Source organism: Lissotriton helveticus, chromosome 10 (genome assembly GCF_964261635.1).
Source record: "Lissotriton helveticus chromosome 10, aLisHel1.1, whole genome shotgun sequence".
Lineage (NCBI taxonomy): Eukaryota > Metazoa > Chordata > Amphibia > Caudata > Salamandridae > Lissotriton > Lissotriton helveticus.
The window spans coordinates 42318617-42340937 of record NC_136071.1 but is presented as its reverse complement, the minus strand read 5'-3'; the positions used below and the strand labels follow the sequence as shown (position 1 = coordinate 42340937).

The 22321-nt window shown below is 46.5% G+C and overlaps 1 protein-coding gene across 2 annotated transcripts in view; it reads left to right on the top strand.

Moving 5' to 3' along the window:
• Nucleotides 1-16596, top strand: part of ABT1 (activator of basal transcription 1) — a 39237-nt gene extending 22641 nt beyond the window's left edge. For both annotated transcript variants that reach the window (XM_078664136.1, XM_078664137.1), the window contains exons 3-4: nucleotides 14233-14408; nucleotides 15384-16596. In XM_078664136.1, the coding sequence (XP_078520262.1) occupies nucleotides 14233-14408; nucleotides 15384-15779 (572 nt within the window). In that variant the 3' untranslated portion in view covers nucleotides 15780-16596. The remainder of the gene's footprint in view (nucleotides 1-14232; nucleotides 14409-15383) is intronic.
• Nucleotides 16597-22321: the final 5725 nt, after the last annotated feature.

Genomic DNA, 22321 nt, shown 5'->3' with positions numbered 1-22321 from the left:
AAAGGGTGCCCTTGATTTTGTCCCTAATATACTTTTTTTTTTGTTTGGCCTCATAGTGCAGCTGTCACCAGACCATATGTGATCAAGATAAAAGCTGCTTTGATTCCCTTTCTACAGCATTTCATTGGGCAGAAGTTGTGTAGTTCTGCGGAAAAAAATGCCTGTTTTGTACATTATGTTTTGGTGGAAAGCTTATGCTCCATACAGTCAGTAGGCATGATTGTTTAAGGTTATCCGCCAACAATAAAAGTTATAAGACTACTCATTATATGTGTAGTATTTAACCATGTGTGTAGTGAAGTACTTTTTGGACATGGATTCACAACTCTGTCATCTAGAGTTTTGTAGTTTAAAAAATACATACATATCAGCCCTCATCAGACATTGGTCTGTTTGAATGTCATTCAAATTCCGTTTCCATCTGCGACAGTACACAGCATGCGACAAAGGGTTACCCCACCTCAGCCATTACCTCTATTGCCCCATGAGTGTCAGAATTTTTCTGACCTTGTGAACAGCACCCTGAAATTGTGGTGTGTTGCTTCAGTTCAAGGGCTTGTGCACCAGTCCTTTAATTATCAATTTTGTCCTTTTTATAAACCCTTTTTATTTCATTTTTCAGGCCGCTCACTTGCCACTCATTTGATCTGAAGTTGACAACCTCCTGCATGCCAGTGCTTTGATACCAACGTGTTTAGAAGTAAACTGTCTGCCATCTTTGATCAGCACAGCAATGGTACACTACGCACACTACCATTCCAAGATGACTGCCCACTGCATTGTTTTACTTATTTTGTATTATTGAATGCATATGCCCCTCACATTTATTTAGTGATTCTTTTTTGTTCTATCAAAAGATTTAGTCTTTAAAAAAAAGCCTATCTTAAAAGTTTCCTTGAGTCAGTATTTTTTTTTTCAGAACTAAATTTTATTGTTTTCTTGAGTAAGATTGCATGGCAACCACAGTACTCCGAACACCGGAGGGGCTGTGAGTATAAGATCAAAATGCAAAGAATAGCAATCAATACAGCAGTCAAAATAAAACATTATTATCGGAATTCTCCCCCCCCCCTGCCCCGTAAGAACTACCCCCTCCCGGATCCCACCCTAGCCCCTTACACGATGTCCGCACAGGTCCAAGCAAAACTGACATTGTGGAACTGATGATGCACTCATTCCCTCACCCCGGTTCTCAAAACAGTTGTTCAGCAGCGACATCCCGCGGTACTGGCGACTCCAACCACAATCCCCTGTACTCCGCCCATCTCTTCCATATTGTGTAGTGCTTCCAGGGGCAACCTCGGGCCTCAAACACTGGACACTCCAATCCCATATAGTAATCCAATCCCTGTTTCCACACTTCAATCGGGGGAGCCCTAGGGTCCTTCCAGGCGCAGGCCAAATCCCTCTTGGCTACCGTAAGGCCTAGAAGCAGTAAGTATCGTTTGTAAATGTTACCACCCACTTGTTCCAAGACATGGAGAAGGCCTAGCTGCGATGTATGGGGGAGCCTCCAGCCTAACACCTCATCTAAGCAGTCCCACACACACGTCCAGTATCTCTCCAGTGCCCCACAAGACCATACCGTATGCAGGAAGGTGCCCACCTCCCGGCCACATCTCAGACAGTCGGGGAAGCAATCAAACCGGCCCGCCGCAATCTCTCTCTAGTGTAGTAGGCTCTGTGTAGATATTTAAATTGGATGAAGCGCCTTGAGTCAGTATTTTGAGAACAAAATAGATTACTTTGTGTTTGAGATGGGTGCTTAAGAATTTGTGGTTTCAGGTAAAGGAAAACGTTGGGACATTAGTATTGGTATGTTTAAGAGTTGAATACCTTTTGAGTTTTGAGTCTGAAAATATGACCTGTAACCACAGCAATCCAAGCAGTAGCGACCTCTTCATTCAATCAATCAGTATTTGTAAAGCGCAGCTATTCATTCCTGAGGGTTTCCAGGCGCATTGCCAATTATTCCTCAAGGCTTACTTGACACATATTTGTATGTCAGTTGTAGGGGATTTTGAATACCTCCCTGCAGCAGGGGTTTGTCCCCGGCAAGTGGAAGGAAGCACACCTACTTCACCTCCTGAAAAAGCCTAATCTGGACCCAGAGACACCCGCTAACTATAGGCCCATATCCCTCTTACCTTCTTTCTCCAAGGTATTGGAAAAATATGTTCATTCAGCCACTTCCACATTTCTTGAGGCAAACAACATTTTGCACCAAAGTCAATCTGGGTTTCGTCCAAATTTTACCACCGTGGCGGCACTCCTGGAAATTTCGGAGTCCATCAAGGATGTTGTGGACAGGGGCGGCAAGGCCATGCCGATACCGTTGGATCTTTCAGCAGCCTTTGATACCGTCCCCCATAGCCGACTCCTAATGAGACTCCAGGAGTCTGGTTTTGGAGGGACGGTCCTCAAATGGTTTGCCTCTTTTCTGTCAGGTCGCCAACAAACTGTCTGGGCTTCCCCTTTTTCGGCACTAATCCCCCCCCTCTGGAGGTAGGAGTACCTCAGGGCTGTTCTCAGCCCAACAATATTCAATCTGTATATGTCTCCACTGGCAAGTCTAGCTGAGTTGCATGGAACTAAAATAGTGTTGTATGCTGACGACACCCAATTACTCTTTACATGCGACAAGTATACAGAGTTTAAGGTGGAAACATTTAAGGCCTGTTTGTCCGCGGTGTTTTCCTGGCTCCTGTTGAATCAACTTAAATGTAATTCCGATAAGTCGGAAATCATTTTCTTCGGCTGCCCATCCAATAACCTGTGGCAGAGCTGGTGGCCTCCGGATATGCACCCTCCGGCTAACTTGGTGATGTCAGTTAAAAACCTTGGTGTAAAGCTGGACAATTCTTTGAGTATGAAGCTACAGGTTCAGACAGTGCTTCGGCTTTTTGAAAATGCTTAAACAATATCTGCCACTACTTCAGATCTCCTATAGGAAAACTGTGGTCCAGACCTTGATTGGTTCTAGGCTGGACTATGTGAACATTCTATACCTCGGTCTGCCAGAGTATCTGCTCACCCGCCTTCAGGTAGTTCAAAATGCTGCGGCTAGGGCTAGCCTGTCTCTTGGCCCCAGGACTCTGGGGTCTGCTCATTTGAACTCTCTCCACTGACTCCCTATCCGTAAGAGGATCCAGTTCAAGGCCCTTGTGTTGGCTTTTAAGGCCTTGCATGGCTCTGGAGCCCCCTACCTGAGGAAGAGAGTTCAATTCTACCATCCACAACGCTCTCTTCTTTCCGCCTCCTTGGCGTTGGTCTGCACCCCGGTGGTGAAGTACTCCCAAATAGGAGGACGTTCCTTCCGGCTGCAAGTGGCTAAACTATGGAATAATCTACTGCTTGCTCTGAGACGACTGCAGGATCTGCTTCCCTTCAGAAAGGCCCTAAAAACATGGTTGTTTCAGCAATAATCTAGCACTGTGCTTCCAGGATATTACCCCTTCCTCATCATGTTAGCCTCACTCACCCAGCGCCGGGACACTCAGTAGAGTAGCTGTGCACTTTATAAAAACCCTGTTAACATAACATAACAAGGAGCTACTGTATACGCTTATTGTGCCTCCATTGCCGGTACAGTTGTTTTTATTCAAAGGCGTTTACTTTGGAGCTGGCTGAGAGCTGTTGAGCAGCTAGTGGAAGACATTGGACCCCCAGGAGTTATGGAGTACCTTATAAATGTTTAAAACCAGTTAAGTCCAAAAGCCTTCATCATTGAGATGTACTGAAATAAACATGAGGGTCTTGCTGGGGGCTTCTTCAGTCAAAGAGGAATCCGGTGCTGTGCTAACCATTATTTTAGACCTAATATCTCATGAAGAATGTCTTGGCATAATCATATACATAAGTAGATGTACTAATAAGGTCACTACAGACTACATTGTTTGGGTTGTAGGTATTTGATCTTGAAAAAGAAACCTGTCCCATACTATTGTAGCACTGGGTGTTTTTGTCTGTCATTAATTAGAGGATATGAGACATTTTTAGATCAAAAGGATGTGACCATATTTACAGTCCCTCAAGAAGAAAAAGGGCACCATGTTTTAGACCTAGAAAGTTAAACCGCCATTTTCTAGACAGGGCGATGACAAAATTAAGTCTTGGCTTGCACAAAATGGAGTTTGCATTATGTGTTCAAGGACATAAACTAAAAACAAGAGCTTAAAAGCAAGTGATGAAAAATAGATAAAATAATAGAATTGTGAAGGGAAGTAGTCATAACATTTATGACATTCCTAGAACAATTTCTAAACTAAGTAGTCCCTAAACGTTGGTTTTGAATGATCTGGCTTATCAAAACTTAATGACATATTCATTATACATGTGCAGAATGAAACCACATGCCCGAAATGTGCATTTGATGAAATAGTAATTTATTTGTTACATCTTAAATAACACGTCTTCAAACTAAATGAAAAAGCGGTTCCTGCAGTTGAAGATGTGATCTTTACAAAGTAAACGGAAGGAGATGATGGACGGAGCGCTGACACTTTTCAGACACCCCCTCCTCTCCAGTCACAGATCTAAATTGAATCCATCATCGTTCTTTAGCTCACTTCGCCACCCCTGTTTGGACCCAGCCATATGCAAATCAGTCTTGCCCCTGTTCCTCATGGGAACCGTCCAGTCCGAGAGGTCTTCCCTGGACCGTAAACAAGCATCCTGGGACCGGGATGATCTTTACATCAGGTTGGTTGAATGTTGTCTTATCATGCCAGGAGCACACTGGCCCACATTATTGGGTATTTGAGAAGTGATAGGGTACGCTTCTTGCAGCATCTATTTACTGTGCCTGATCATTGAATCATCCATCATGTTGCCTCCATTGTAGGTCATGGTGGCTTGATCATCTACAGATACTTCCCAGAGCTTCCTGCGTGTATCTGGTTACCGCTGCTTGGAGGAGCTTTCTGCAGGATGTTTACACCTTTCAGGGGTTAAGTGTTGTTTTTTTGGGGGGTAAATGCACTGGGGTCTGAAGCTTGAGGTGCTATGTTTAAAAGTGAGGTGGTACAAGGTATTTCAAGCTTCCTCAAAAATTGTGAAATTCAAGATATTCCTTTACAATCGCCCATCACTGAGGCCTTGCACTGGAGCTGGTCACTGGTTGCACCCCACGCCGGATCCTTCAGTGTTCGACGCAACTGTAATTGTGCAACCTCGAGTAGCCGGAAGATTCCCAACTAAGGCTGCTGTGTCCTCAAGGTTGCCGGCCGAACATATAAAGCCAGTCACTTAAAACAAGCTCTCGGTTACACCTGGAGAGCTCGAGTTCCAAGAAGTCTCACATTCCTGCTAATACTTCTCAACCTCTGCTCCATGAACTGGGGCTGTCGAGCCCCCCACCTGCTTCTGAAACTATAGGCTCTCTGTATGGAGGTGAATATAAAGTATCTGAGTGCTCACATCATGGCCTTGTCTGTGACTTTAGAAGGGAAACACTTGCACAAATATCTTGCTGCTCCTGTTATTTGTATCAGTATAGACATGTACCTTAAAAGACCAGGAGTTAGAAAATGCCTGGATGCAGAGAACACTGAAGACGTATCGCTCACAAGTGGAGCCACCAACGACTTTTAAAACTCAATCATGGTTAACAATGGGTGAACAATGGTTATTCCACCAATGAAACTCTCTGATATTGAAACACATACAAAGCACTTGTAACTGATGATTCTTACCTATGACTTTTGAGTACTGCAGTGAGCAACTTATTTTTGTATACTTTTTTTTTAATGTCATTGAAATGGCTTTACTGTAATACAGGTAGTAACTGTGTAATATGGTCAAATATTGCTATTGAGGTGTTCTGGTGACATAATAAACCACAACCCCGAAGGCAGAATGGTTTGTAAATATCCCCAGACCCTCGAGATGCCAATATAGGGCCATATCCGGTCTCTGGTCTCCCCCGGCAGCGGGCTGGAGCCTGTCGGTACTGCCTGCTGCTGTGGACACTGCCGTGCAGCCCGGTGAAGTAACGTTGCAGGCGGGGGCCTCGACACCGCCACGACACTCCCCCGGCACTGCCGGCGACACTGCAGTGCACCCTTGGGTTGCCTGGAGCCTGCAGAACGGAGGTGCTGCGGGAGGTGCCGACGGTGGAGGCGGCGGGCACTGCTGGGGCCACGGAGGACGGGATCCCTCCGCTGGAACGCCAACCCCCGGTCTACGCGACCCGCGCCTGGAGACATCGGAGCGGAGCTCTGGAGCCAAAACCGGGAAGTCAGTGGAGCGCCTGATGGCGGCTCTGTAGAGGTGCTTCTGGTTCGGGGCACTGGCGCGCTGTTGGAGCGGTGCCCGGAGGTGGGCGGGAGTCGGAGGAGCGTCGACGGACGACAGGAGCTTGTCCCGTCTGCGCCGAGTGTTGGAGACGATCTGAGGAGTGGCGCCGACGCCCGGGGAGCTGCCGGTGAGGAGCCCTGAGGCAGGCAGGATCAGTGTGGACGGCGGTCGACGGGAGCTTGCCCTTGCCGCGCCGGGAGCTGGAGGTGACGCCGCTCGGGGGGGGGGGGGATGCCTGGGTGAGCTCTGCGGCGGATGGAGATGCACAGGGGAATTGCAGGATGGGGAGTCATCGGGAGGCACACTGCGGCATTCATTGAGGAGATGGGGAGTGCAGCCCTGATGCTCCGACCATATACGAACATTGTCCAGCAACCTGCCAGAGGTCGATGCACATGGCGGCTGTGTTCACTGACTAGACCATCGTTGAATAACCTCGCTATCAACACCGGCGCACTTGCTGAGCAGAGCTCACAAGGAAGGTATTTATCTACCCCACTCGCCTGTACACATATTTGTTCAAAATGGCCGGGGTCATAAAGCTGTAGTAATAAATCCCCTCCTATACCTCTGTTGCTCACGAGGCTCCTCAACCTAACTCCCCGACACAAGACCTCCATTGCAGAGATAAGACTCCCTCCCAGCAAGCGAGGAACTGAGCCTGCTCAAATAGAAACTGAAACTGTACTTCCCTGTTCTCAAAGCACCACAACAGACAGAGGACTACCGTCTCCATCTTCCCTATTGGGCAGCCATTTTAGACTGGTTCCTCTCTCTCTTTGGCGGCCATCATGGACTAGTCATTTCCACTATCTGGCCATTCCCTAAGACCTGGCCTTTTTAGATAGCGCACTTTACATAGCTCTGTATTCAAACCCTCGTGTGATTAAGTGCCTGCCTATTTTTGCAGTACTATAACTCTACTTGTATTTTGTAAATTTTTACTTACATTTACTTTGTGTATTTAAACACTCGTGTGATTAAGTGTCTGCCTTTATTGCAGTATTATACCTCTACTGGTATTTGGTACATTTTTTTCACTTTTATGCTGGATATGCACCGTTTGATACCACTTATATTTTGGTATACCCTGTACACTGTGTAAGCTGTACCGTCTGCTACCTCATATATCTTTGTTCATTTGTGTACATTGTGTAAGCCGCACCCATTCTCACTGTTTATTTTTGGTTTGCACAGATTGCTACCTCTATATTTTGGTTATTTTGTTACTCACTAGTGTCACTTGTGTACCACATAACTTACTGTCTGCATTGTGCTTTGCACAGATTGCTACCTCTATATGTTGGCTATTTTTGTTACTCACTAATGCCACTTATGTACCATGTAACTTACTGTCTGCTTTGTTCTTTGCACATGTGTATCACTATCGTCCAACCTCCCATACCCACCTTTACTGCCACACCGACCTATACCGCCATCCCAACATGGAGCCCATCGGCAAGCACACATATAAAATCAACTACCCATCCACGCTCACCAAAAAAGCCGCTAAACGCTTTAAACACAACTTCCTGAGGTCCCACCCTGAAACCCCCTTTGTCGACACCTACTTCTCACCGGTCAATGGATCCCTGAACATCGATATCATCTTCCACACCACCCGCAGAGCTCAATGGAGAAAAACGTTCCTCACCTTACTCACTGTCTCCACCACCAGGAAATCCGCTCATGGCTTAACTCTCTCCATCACACCATCCCAACTCTTCCTAGGCAGAACCACCATTACTATCTACAATAACTGGATTGTCCTAATTCAATCCACAGACAGGAACCTGGAACTACTAGACAACCTGTTCCCCACTTTCAAAGAGAACCTCTCCAACCTTCAGACTTCCACTCACATCCCCTCCAGTAATATCTCCCCGGACTTCACAGCCCCCACCGACAACCCTTCTAACCCAGCACAGCACCAGAACGACATGCACCTCACCACTTCCCCCATCACACCAGTCACTCACCCACCTGCTGTAACCACCCCACACTCCTCAATCACAGACACAATCATCTCCCCTTCATACACCAGCCGCCCCCACACCTCCATCCCTGGGACCCTCACTCATAACACTCCCACTCTCCCCCCTGACATCACAGATCCCACCCACAACCCCTCTAACCTAGTTCAGCACCAGAACGACACACACAGCGACAAATCCCACCCTCTGTCCCCCCCTCTCTCAGCCCCCACTCTCACAGCCCCCACTCTCACACGCTAACTAACGATGCAGAGCACACCACATCTACTATCTTAACTCCCCCTCCCCACGACAGGACCATCTCCAACCCCATCTCCCTCCCCACTCTCAGCCCTCACTACCCTTCAGGCTCCCCCATCACCACCATCATACACTCCACTTCCACCCCGCTCTCTCCGCCTGCCACGAATTCCCTCCTCTACGCCACCAACTTCCTCCGTACTTCATCCACTCCCATCGCCCCCTTACCCTCTCTCCTCCCTAACACCAACCCGTACGACGACATCACGGAGCCCCGCATGAACACCAACCCTCCCCCCACTCGCACGATAGGCCACAGGTTAGCCACTCACCCATGCCTTCCACCCCCAGCACTAACACTTATCCCACGCCGGAAAACATTATGTCCTCCCTCCTACAACTCAAAGAAGAAATTCACACCATCAAAGAAGACATGCACACCATCAAAGAGCGACTCACCGCACCCCCTAGACTCACCTCACTTACCACCACCCCACCTCTCAACTTGCTCTCCTCCCGTCCTGACGACGCTCCTAAGCTACGTCCCTCACACAGGACCGCGATCCATGCCCACAATCGCAACAACCGCACCCGCCGCCCTCACTGGACCGCGATCCCTGCCCACAATCGCAACAACCGCCCCCGTCGCACATGCAACCCTCTTTCGGATCTCGACACTCTCTCCCTCCTCCGCTCCTACGACCCAGCTCCCCTAAACCACACAACCGCCTCGCACCTCCCCATTCCCACGATACACTCAAATCCCCGTAGACCCTCCACTATAAACAACAGAATCTCCGTCCCGAATAACCTTAGAAAAGTCCCCCTCTCTCTAGTACCCTCTTCCTCCCCTGACACACCCCGTCTCAAATGCACTCTCCTAAACTGCAGATCGGCTTCTAGACACTCCTCCGCCATCGCTGATCTCATCCTAACATTGGACCTTGACCTAATCATCCTGACTGAAACCTGGCTAACCGAATCTTCCACACCTATAATGGACATTCTGGTCCCCCCCAACTACCTCATCATTAGGCTTGACAGGTCTGTCAAGATAGGTGGCGGAATCGCATGCATATACAGGAACAGCCTTTCTGTTCTGAAAGTCTCCGCGCCTTCCCTACCCTCCAACTTCCTACGAATACATCTGCCTCGATATCATCAGTGATGGCAAACCGATATGTTCTCTTCATGGCATTTACCACCCACCCAGAGACAACCTCATCTTCGCCCAACAAATCATGGACATGATTTCAACCAATGCCGGACGACAGCTAACCCAAATATACCTTAGTGACTTCAACCTCCACTGGAACGATCCCAATGATGCGGTGGTAAATAGTCTTAAAAGCTTCCTCAGCGCCCTGGACCTCACACAATTATGCAACAGCCCGACCCATGAGAAAGGTTCTATCCTCGACCTTATCATCGCCAAAGAGGACGCTACTCAACTTGAGTCTATCCAACCCTGTGACTGGTCAGACCATCATATTGTCACATTCCACATCAATGAAAAAGTCAAACTCAACTCGGTTCAACCCTCCAGACCTAAAGTCTGGAAAAGATACCTGAAAAAACTCAACCCATTCTCCATACCCCCGAACAGCCGTGACCTCCTACTCCCGCCTACGGGCGCTACAGATGTCCAATCCCTGACTGACCACTATCTCAACGCCATGACCTCAATAATTAATGAGGCTGCTCCCATGCAGCTAAAAAGAGTCTCCGCTAAAATATCCAATCTATGGTACGACGGGAGTCTCAATGAAGATAGACGAGACATGCGAATGGCAGAGCGCACCTGGAGGGCAGCTCCCTCTGCACTGCACCTGAAAACTCTGAAGAAAAAGAGAAACGCCTACTTCAGGAAAATAAAGCGCTCAAAAGCAAACTTCTTCAGCCTCCAGCTCGACCAAGCAAAAAACCGCCCAAGAAAACTGTTTGAGTTAATCAGAACACAATCCAAGGAACAACCCCAACCTCTCAGTACCTTGCACGAAGCACCCGCCTGTGAAGACTTTGCCGCTTTCTTTACCCACAAAACGGACAACAGAAAGAATGATCTCCGCACCGACGCAAGACTCCACACCACACTCAACTGCATAACACCCACCGAACCTAAAAACAATGCAACATGGTCAACCTTTGAAACCTACTCCGAAGAAGAAATAGGCAAACTGCTCAGCACCTTGAAACCTTCCAATCACCTCACGGATCCCCTCCCTGCCAACGCTGTCAAAGATTTCACCCCATGGCTCCTTCCACTTTGGACTAAAATTATCAACAGCTCGCTCCAAGAAGGAACCATCCCTGACTCCCTCAAAGTTGGACAAGTCACACCTTTGCTAAAGAAACCTACTGCCGACCCATCCGACCTAAACAACTACCGGCCCATTACCAATTTTCCCACTCTCGCCAAATTATTGGAAAAATGCGCACAACTACAACTGACTAAACACATCGATCTGTTTGATCTCCTCAACCCTCATCAATCAGGTTTCCGAGCAGGACACAGCACTGAAACTGCTATGACTCACATAATTGACGACGCCCTTCAAATCCTAGATCAAGGTGATACCTGCCTCCTCATCCTTCTTGATCTCTCTTCAGCATTCAACACTGTTAAACATGAGAAGTTACTCGATCTTCTGAACACAAGAATGGGTCTTTCTGGGACTGTTCTCAAGTGGTTCACCTCCTTTTTACACAACAGGTCGCAGGCATTCAAGAGTAACAACCTGATGTCCTCTCCAATACCTGTTTCGTTAGGCGTCCCCCAAGGATCCTCCCTATCACCAACTTTGTTCAACCTAGTTATGGAACCTCTCACCACCTTGCTACAAGCATCCAATGTACTTTTTCACATGTACGCAGATGACACCCAACTATATCTCAAATTACAATCCCCCAATGACATCTTACTCCTGAACTCAACGATCAGAAGCACCCAATCCTGGCTTGCAGATAATCATCTCAAACTCAATGCTCTGAAAACAGAATTCCTGCTGATCTCACCTCCCGCGAAGATCTCTACCACTCAAACCTGGCTTAAACAGTTAACTGCACTCAATGTCCAACCCACCATAGTGGATTCAGCGAAATCCCTAGGCATAACTCTCGACTCCAATCTCAACATGCAGCATCATATCAGCAAGGCTACCAAGGGAGCGAACTTCCAAATCAATACCCTGAGGAAACTTAAACCCTTCCTACCACCCAAAGACTTCCAAACTGCAGTACAAGCACTAGTAATCCCGCGAATTGAATACGGCAGCATCGCCCTCTGCGGTCTCCCGTTAACCACTACTGCACCCCTAAGAGCTTCTCTAAACGCTGCAGCGAGACTCATCACTGGATCAAAAAAATACTCGCACATCACCCCTGACTTGAAATCACTGGACTGGCTGCCTTTCGAAGCCAGAATACATCTGAAAATCGCCTGCATGACACACAAGGCTGTACACCTGAGTTCTCCCGGATACCTCACTCAGAAGCTGTCAATCTCTGGCGGCTCTAGAAACACTAGAGGCACAAACAATCTTCTGCTGAAGCCTCGAAGATTCCGGAAAGAAAAAACTTATAAACGCTCTTTCTCAGGAATGGCACCCAGGATCTGGAACTCACTCCCTCCTGAAACCAGGCTCATCTCCTCCATCACACTTTTTAAGAAAGAAGTAAAAGCTATTTTTATGGCCAAATATACTTGACCTATTAGCGTGGATTTGTAAAGACTCTACACCGATCTGTTTTATTCTGTTCGAACTTATGTATTTCACCTGTATTATTGACGTTACTGACTATCTATGCACACATTTATCTGTAATATTTATATTATTGATGTACCTGTATTACTTTGCTCCCTCACGTACCTACCCTTCCCACTTATTATGTTTAATTTCACTCTCTTGGTGGTATTCCCGGCTTTGTAAAGCGCTCTGATATCTGCAAAGATCTTGTTCGCGCTATATAAAACTTTCAAAATAAATAAATAAAATAAATAAATATCCACATGGTACCCATGATGATTTGTTTATATTAAAATGTTCTTTTGGGAAGTTGGTTAGAAAAAGATGATCTCTGCAAAGTGCAGCTGACAATGGCCACTGATTGGAATGCTCAGGCCTTGTTTAGCGGGTTTAGATTAATTCGAAAACATAGTACAATAGTTAGAGCTATGGGCTTTGGAACTTCTGTGGCTGCAGTGGTTACCACATAATTATGGATTTACTGCATGTGCCATATACTTTGGCATACAACTTACTAAATTAGCGTATTTCACCAAAAATGTTGTTTCTCACTCAAATAAAAATTATATTGATGGAAAATAAGGCGCATAATTAGCTTTTTACCACATAATTTAGATAACCTTGCCACATGCTTTGATCCTCTATGCTGCATAATCTTAGTAGCCTTGGCATTATTAAGGCTCGGCTGAGTGGTTTGGGGACTGCCGTTATAATGCAGAAATCCGCATTTCACATGCAACCGTGAAATCTTTACCAGTTTTCACGGTTGCATGCAAAGTATGAGTTTTCATACCATGGCATGTTATACAATAAAAGGATCAAAACATATAATACGGACTTATTCATTATTCTGGAAATAACGTAGAAACTTGGGGTTTCAGAACATTAATGAGACTTTTAACACACTCATGTGCCCTCCTTTTGTTTGTTTGTGGTTCCCTGTCAAAGCAATGCCCATGGCCCGTCTAAAGTGGCATCTGTCCACCAACTCCCACACCCCCCTAAAAATAGCCAGTAACTCTGTTCATCATTGACCGCATGGTCGGTGTCGCACAAGCGTTAACCTGATAATCATGTGGTCGTTCTCCTGCGTACAGCACCTGCTCCTAGGGTACGGTTCTGGTGCCTGGCCAGTACTGTCCTAAAGCTCATGTTGATTACAGGCCGGACTCCTAGCCACGTGTCCTGTCCATGCAAGCTGGAGGCAGAGAACGACAAAGTAGTGCGCGCCTGTTCAGTGCTAGCTCTGCAGGCTCCTGGGTCTCCGCTTTCACCTCTTGTGTCTACAAATACCAACCTCTTGGGAAGACTAAGGTCTCCTCTGGTTATCTGGTTTGGGAACCAGGCAGTCACATGGGGTGGGGGGCAGAGGCTAAGCGCATCTGGAAGAACACCATGCTAGCCACCGGCAATAAGCCAGTGTTATGATGCAGCGTTTGTGCAAATTAAATATCCAGTCTAAATTAGTAGTGTAAACTATGGCTGTGCAACACCGACTAATGCATGTTGTCGTTGAACTTTCTGTAACTGGGTTCCACCACAGTTAAAGCATATTTCCAGGCACACCAGTCTATCTGGCCAATCTAGCAAAGTGCTCAGGCTTGTACAGTTTTCTTGAACTTTACCAGGACTTGGTTCCATGTTGACAAACAGTTAGCTGGTTTTAGAGGCAGCAGAGAGTAGATATGGTTGGCAGTTCACTTTTACTTAGCATGCCTGTTTCTTTCCTTCATCTCTTCTGCTCCCAGTATCATTAACCTGGGCCTCCTTGTCTCTGTTCCTCTTTACTGCTGTTGTCTCTTTCATGTTCCCCTTGCTAACATTCTGCTTTCGTTTTTTTTCCTAACCTCCTTTGATGCACCCTCTTATACCTGTTTTTTCTGTCCCACATTTCCTCGAAGTGTCTCCTGTTCCTGTTTATCCCAAACAAATCATCCTCTGCTTCATTCTTCCAGACCGCTTTGTACGTAAGAAAAAGAAGAAGGCGGGCACCAATGCCAAGGACTTCACGGAGGGCTGGGTGGAGTTCCGCGACAAGCGTATAGCCAAGCTGGTGGCATCCAGTCTGAACAACACCCCCATGGGCACCCGCAAGAAGAACCGCTTCCACGATGATCTCTGGAACATGAAGGTGCAGTCTTCCATTTTTTTATTCTCACTGTGGAGGCGGTTTACTGGCCGCGCAGCCCCACTACATAATAAAAACCCTCCCACAGCTGTCGTTTAGTTTAGTGAACTTGCAGAAGTTTGCCTCTTACAGCTTTTCCCCCAAATACTTTAAACCACTGTGTTATTGTATAGTAGGGTCAAAATGCAGCCTGCGATTGTCTGATTTATCCATAATGCATTTTCAGTGTGACCCAAAACGCTAATGTCCCCTCACCACGCCATCTGCTCCTCCTTTTTTCTCTCCAATTAATTTTGTGATTTCTCTGATCATCTCACACTTGGATTTCAAAGAATTTTAATTTGTGAGCAAGAACAGTTAGCGTGTTCTCATATTGTGGGGGGAGTAGTTAATGCACCTTTGCCTGCTGGGAGTGGGGCTGAAAAAACCTGGAGAGAGGATATTACAGGTGGAAAACGTACTGTGGCGTGTCAGTTGTGCATGAACCACTTCTACAACATCACAGCCCCTGTGGAGTTCCACTGCCAGTTGCTCACCCAAATTCATCCCATTCACAGCTAGTTGGCTGTGCTGTCCAACAAGTTTTTGATACAAAATTCTGCTAAGTATCAGATTCTGAGATGCGCATGACACCGAAGTCCCGGTGTGAGGTGCCAAATAAATAAGAAACATCAAAGCTGAAAGAGTTCTCAAATTATTTCATCCAGCTACCATCCTCCCCTGCTGTGGCAGGTGAGGAAAGTAAGTATCAAGGATATGTAGAAAGTAATGCAAGTTGAGCTGCTGCCTGCAAATCAGAATTCTGAGAAGGCTTTTTTGCCAATTTATTTCCATTTTAAATTAAATATATTGGGGTTTTTGGAGGTAAAGTGCAAAATCCATGCCAAAGCAAGTCTTGATGGTTTGTGTGAGTGAGGGAGCAAAAGATAGCTCCAAAAGTTCCAGCTGTTAACTCAAAATTTTTTCGTTTCTTTCTAGTACCTCCACCGCTTCCGATGGGCCCACCTAAGCGAGCGCCTGGCGTATGAACGACAAGTACGGCAACAACGCATGAGGGCTGAGGTTTCCCAGGCCAAGCGGGAGACCAACTTTTACCTGCAAAACGTGGAGAAAAGCAAGAAGTTTGCCAAGGCGGACCGGAAGCGGGCCAGCCAGGCGCCAGACGAAGTGGGGTCAAAGGTTGAGCGGAGCTGGAAGTTCACACAGCGCAGCACGGAGGAGGAGATCCAGGCACAGAAGGCTCGTAAGATGGACAAGGGTGACAAGCGGCAGCTGAAGCAGCGCCTGGCCAAGGTGAAGGAGTTTGAGGAGAAATCACAGTCAAGCCGTCCACTTTTGGCCAAAATATTCAATCCTGGCAAGGCACAGGAGTAGTTTGGACCAGATTGTGAATTTTCTCCTTTCTTAGACATTGCTGGTGGGCAGAGAAGGTGGAATGAGGACAGGCCTCTGTGTTCCAACAAGTTTCTGATCTACTTGGACCATCAGACTCTAGACCTCAAAGTACGGGTACGCAAGGACAGAGCTACACAGGCTTCACCAACTATTGAATACAAAGTGAATAATCCCATAACTCCTCCCCTGAGATCAAGAAGCACCTGCCCCCAATGTACTACCACGGAATTCATACAGCTGTATTCTGTTAATCCTGGTCTAACATGCTTTCTCGCAGACCCTCGAGTTCAGATGACTACTCCTCGCATTGTCTTGACTCACTCCCAGTGCTGCCCCTCATTTGACAAGTGTATCTTCTTGTCCTCGCCTCTATCACCCCTGGGGTGACTGCATTTTCTTCAGTGAATCTTGTCAATACAGTTTGGAGTCTTAGAGCTTTGAATTAGAAATTTAACAAAGAGCAGCCAACTTATCACCGAACCCCTCCCATGCATGTGATCGATTATTTTTTGTCTCCATTTATTTCAAAGAGTGGACGTGGTCCTGCCTGTCCGTGCCCCCAGCCCCTCCACCAAGCCCTACACCCCAGGTGTCCAACGGACTGGTCGCTCTTTGCAGTTGTCTTTTACCTTGAACGGGCTAAGAAAAACTATGCAGCGTTTTGACCTGGACAGCAACTTCAAAGCGAAACCTTGCGTGTATCGCATGCCGTGTCCATGAATGAAAGGGACACAGAAAGGAAAGCAAGCGATAAAATAAGAATATAATGAAATAAAGACGTTAGTTTTTGAGGAAAGATCTGCCTTTCTAGGGTATTGTTTTTTTATGGAATGGGGAGGCATAGAGGCACGATTACTTTTTATAAAGTGACACAAGATTGAATAGTAAATCAAATATTTTTCAAAATGCGATTGGTCGTTCTTTCAGGAATGGGTGCTGGATGACTTTACTAAGTTTGTCAGTAATGCTGGCCCAGCTATTGATGTATCTTTCTTTGGTGCTTTTTTCTGGTGTGGTTTATGAAATGGTAGTTAAGAGCTCAGGCCAGTTTTTTTGGGGGGGTGGGGGGGTGCACACAGCAAGACGTTTAACGAATGCTGAATACCTGTATTTCTGTTTTACCATTGGCGTAGTAACCCAGGAGGCGGGGGTGCCATGTCCACCCTCAAAGTGAGTCTCACAGTTCCATTTAAAGCCACTTCGGACCAGTGCCTTAATGAAAAACCTGGTGGAGTTCAAGGGGAAGGTATAATATGCTACGGGGGAATACCATGCCACCACCTCTTACCCACCACCCTGTGTTCCTCACCAATGCTCCCCGCCACAACTACCCCACAATATGAGCAGGGATGTTTAGAGATTCAGTTAGCTTCAGAGAAATCCCATGCCCACAGGCAGAGTGGCAGCATGGCACACCAAAAACCGTTTTTGGTGATTGAGATGTTGGCTGTGTGTGTTGCTGTCCTCAAAAAAAGAAACTTAAATCAATGCAGGTCTTTATTAGGGTATTTAGCAAAATCCGCACAACAAGCAGTGACACTAAACTATCCCCTTAAGTAAAGACGAGGGCCATTAAGGTTTCCTCTCTTGTTGTGTGCAATTCCCATGAGCTGCACTTTACTTTTAATGGAACAGGAGTGACCTAGTGAATAAGAGTCCTGGGTTCATATCAAAAGCACACATTTCAACATATTTTATAGTCCGGCTTTCAGTGAAATGACAGGATGCCTAACGTTTATAATGTATACCAAGGACTGCTTACTGAATCATTCTAAAAATTGGTGCAGTGGAGTTTTTAGCAGTTTACCAAAAATTACATATACATTATTGCCATATGTCTTTATTCACCCCTGGGGGGGGGGGGGGAGCTCTAATATGACAGACACCTAGATGCATGTCTCGGCTCTCACCACTCACCAATTGTGTGATAATAGGCACATCATTCATGTACCTTCCCATTTCTTGTTTTCCTGTTTACCAAAGTGTGGGATTGCCTAAAGGTTCTTTAGGAGAGAAAGCAGGTACCAGGCAATGTGTTCCTTGAGACTGAGGTTGATATCCAGGGTGATTCGAAGTTACTTCTCATTCAGTGAACGTCGGGTTTGAAGACCTCAAGATTTATGTTATTGAGCCATGTTTCTAAGGTTATCTTGTTTATTGTTCTTGGCAAATCACAGGAGCTCTGTCTTTCTTGGACTGAGCTCCAGGTGGGCGCTGGACATCCACGTCTGGATGAAGTGCAAGCAGAGTTTGAGGTGTTAGATGTCTGAAGCAGAGGAGACTTACAAGTAGAGTTGTTTAACCTCTGCACATTGGTGAATCTTGAGGTTATCTTTAAGTAAAGCATCAGGGGACTCTGTGAAGATGGCAGGAGATAGTATGGAGTACCAGGGGACTCCACAGGTTATGGGGATCTTTTGTGACCTGGACATGCCCTTGTGAACAAACTGGTGCCAGTTGGAAACGTACTAGGCGAACAAGTGAAGGACATTGGAGGTGAATCCCATTCTAGAGTCCAGGGTGCAATGCTTTGCTCCGTCAGTCATCTGAGAGGTCCAGCAGTATCAGGAGGCAGGTTTCATGTTTATCTGTGATCAAGAGGGCATCGTCTGCGATGTATATGGTAGCGGTATTGATGCTGCAGCATGAACTGAAGCCAGACTGGGAGTTATTCAGGTGATCATTATGCTATGTTAGGTTTATTTCTATGGAGCACGTCATGCGGGAGGAGTATCCTGGCACCTTGAGAAGGGGAATTGCCCTGACTGGGCCTACTGAAATAGCCAGGCTTTCAGCATTTGCAGAATCTGGGACAGAGATAGCAGCTCTGCTATGGAGTGGGAGGTTGGTCTAGGCTTTAGGTGCCAGGTACAAGAAGGTGCAGCCGCCGCCTCTGGCTCTTTGGATGCAGAGATCTGGACGAGCAGGAGGCTGGCAGAGCAGAGGTGTCTGGTTGGTTTGTGGAAGCTGATGCTGCTGTTCAGTTACATAGGACTTTGGTTATGCAGTGGGGTGTGTGTGTTTTTTTAAAAGGGTGCCTTTATCAACTGGGAGCCAGTGGAGGTCGGAGGTTTGTGGATATGTATGTGCGAGTTTGAGCATGAGTCTGGTTGATGCGTTCTGGATAACCTGTAGTCTCTTGGTAAGCTGAGTGGTGATACTGACGTACAGTGCATTTCAGTGCTTGGGTGATTTCTAAAAGCGCTGAGTGGAATCCATCTGAAAATCTTCCCGAGGAGCTTGGAGGGGGAAGCACGAGGAGCGACTGTGTTAACTTGGCCGTCATCGAGATTTGATTGTTGATTATGATCCCCCTAGTTCCTGAATTGGTTCTAGGGGGTGGGAATGCGTCCTCATTGTGAGGGCCACCAGACAGGGGATATGCCATACTTAATTACTCTTTCAAGTAAATAAAATGCGTACATGCACGTTGATGTGTTCTTCATAAATGGCGCCAAGAAGCACAAAACTCCAATGATAGTCAATTGTTGCCGTAGAACAACAGCACCTAGGTGCAATTTGACACTGACTGAGAAGAAGCACTGGTTGGATACACTAAGCAGGTTCGCCCTAGTCTAAGATTTTAGACTTTACTCCTTAAAAGCCCTAATTCACCACAGGAGTACACTTATAAAGCACCTCGCGGGGGGGCACTTAGAGATTTACAGCGTGACAGGCAGAGGCCAACAGGACCAGGTCTAGTTGCCACTGGTCAGTTGCAAAAAATGTCTTGTGTAGCTAGCAGTATCGCTGTAGCTATAACAGATCAGACTTATGACCACTGGAATCCACCTCTCGTACTAGAGTAAGAGCAGGCCCAGTCTTCTAAGCTCTTTTCAGGCCTAAGACAGCAGGTCCAGTCCCCTACTGATCTTCCACAGGCCCAGGAGTGTCCTCAAGTGAGTACCTTAAGGTGTCACAATTATGCCTGGCATTAACTTGTGGGTAGGAATGACCCCTGGGGATACCCTAATGAATGGGGCATAGGTTTCTGGAGCTAACTATCCTATTGCAGTATTTTGAAAATGGCCAAAGAATTCCGCGACACTAAACTTGGGCTCTGAGGGCATGGTGTGGATGGTGAGTGTATTATGGTAATCCAGGTATCGACCACATCTAACACCAAAATCCATGTTGATTCAGTCCCTCTACCCACAACAACCTCAGATAGGTGTCTCGTAGAACAAAGCTGAGTTTCAGCAACCAGACATGGGATGCACACACATTGTTTTGCCATGCTGTTTTCCTCCTCTGAAGGGCACCCAATATGTTAAATGTAAGCTCACCAGGCCTGTCAAATAGAGTCTCTCTGTGACTGGGGCCTGACTGGCTGGCAGGACAAAAGAAGGACCCTGCCCACGTGTCAGCTAATATTTGCCTGTGACAGGGAAGGTCTCTTTAAAGTGTGCCCATGTGTCACATGAAAAACCCCAGCTGACCTGTCAAGCAGGATATGATATTCAAGCAGAATTTGACGCTTGAATGTCAAAGAAGATGCTCAGATCCCGACCCCAGAGGTCACACTTAACCATTTCTGGGGCAACTGTCCCTCCCATTGGGGCTTGTGCTTGGCTGGCAAGAAGGGCAAAAGGGGAGACATTCCATTAAAAAAAAAAAAAAAAAGCTACATCTGCCTGTGACAGGAAAGGCCCCAAGAGTCTGGGCACAGCCCCAAAGGCCATCCTGTCAAGGGGACCACAACTCCTCCCCACACCCAGGGCCCACTCTTGGGAACAGTTCACACCACAGAGAAGCCATCACGCTACCAAAGGCATCCAGGGGCTTAAGGCAGACAAGAGAAACTTCAACCTTGCCATTAAATTGGATTTGGTTTTACTGTTAAAAGGAGTCCTTGAAATATTTTCTACCTGTTTCCTAAGCGCAGGTAACCTTTATTAAACTTAATATTTTATCCCAATGCTTTCTTATGGAACAGCCAACCATGCTAACGTGGAAATAGCTTTGATGTGCTAGTCAGTGTATGGACATGTTTGACATTAACATTTCCATGCCCTACTTTTACATATCATGCACCCTGCTCTAATGGGCAGTAAGGCTTACTTAGGGGTGACTTATAAATATTTAAAATTAGAGTTTCAGACCTGTCAGAAGGGGATATTTTGACAAGTCAAATTTGCAATTCAAACCTGCACAGCCAGGCTACATATGTGCATTGTTACTGCAATGAGTGGCACAGTGAGTGCTGCAGCACATTGGTGACATTTAACTTACAGGCCCTGGGTACCCTCTGGGTAACATGTACTAGGGACTTTTAGGTAAGTGAAATATAGCAATCGCAGGTAGGCCAATTTCATCATGTTGAAAGGAGCAGAACAAGCACTTTCCCACTGGTTACCTGGAGTTCAATAGCCAGCAAAAGACTGGTTCAACAAAATGACAAAAATTCAGGGGGTTACCCTCCACAAAGGGCAAATTACTAACAAAGGGTGTGTGCGTTCTCAAACGCATACGGTTTGTATTGAAAGAGATTCCTTACAGTACAAAAACTGTGCGTATAGGCTTTTCCCACCGTGTTAGTGTGCTATATAATGCTGCACAGGAGGAGGCGTAAGATGTTTGAGCAAATTAACCAACAAATCTACCAATGTTTGTAGATGAGGATTTGCGTGAAACCTCATGGACGGTTTGCTAGGTAACACCCATGCACCACCCATTGAATGCCCCTTAACGCAAAGTAATGCAAAGCAGCACATGGGACAATGTTGCGCTACTTTGGGATATTATCCATCGCAAACCCGGACACCACAACACTTTACACCCGCTTTGTGTCATAAAAGAGTCACAAAGTGTTAGTCAATTTGGGGATTAGTATATACTTTGCATTCTAATGTTGTACTGTCTTATAGGAGATAGACTAACGATTAGTTCAAGAAATGGCACAGGTGAGATTTTAGGTGTTTTCGAATTGTGAGATGATGGAGTTTTGTTCTGAGGTCAAGGGATTAAGGGCCAGATGTAGGTGGCCCTTTACCAATCGGTAACGGCCGATTTCGGCCGTTACCGACCGGTAAATGGGTTTTTGGTATGTAGGGTCTACATTTACCGATTCGGTAAATTTACCGAATCGGTAAAATACCGAATCGGTCATTTTACCGAGTCGATAATTTCGGGATGTAGGTGGGACTCTTTAGAGTCCCTAAGGGATTACAGATTCGGTATTTTACCACCCAATTCAATTGGGTGGTAAAATACCGAATCCAGGTGTGCATGCACATGTGTGCATGCACACCTATGCCATGTGACAGACAGACATGCCCTTAGGGCATGTCTGTCTGCCACATGGCACACATGCCAGTATTTGGGGTGCTAGAGGGTGTCAAAGTGACACCCCCTGCACCCTTGCTGGAATCGGTATTTACCGAATCGGTAATGCCCATTGATTCCTATGGGCTTCAATGCCCATAGGAATCAATGGGCATTACCGAATCGGTATTTACCGATTCGGTAAATACTGATTGTTACAGAATCGGTAATTCAATTACCGATTCTTCCTACATCTC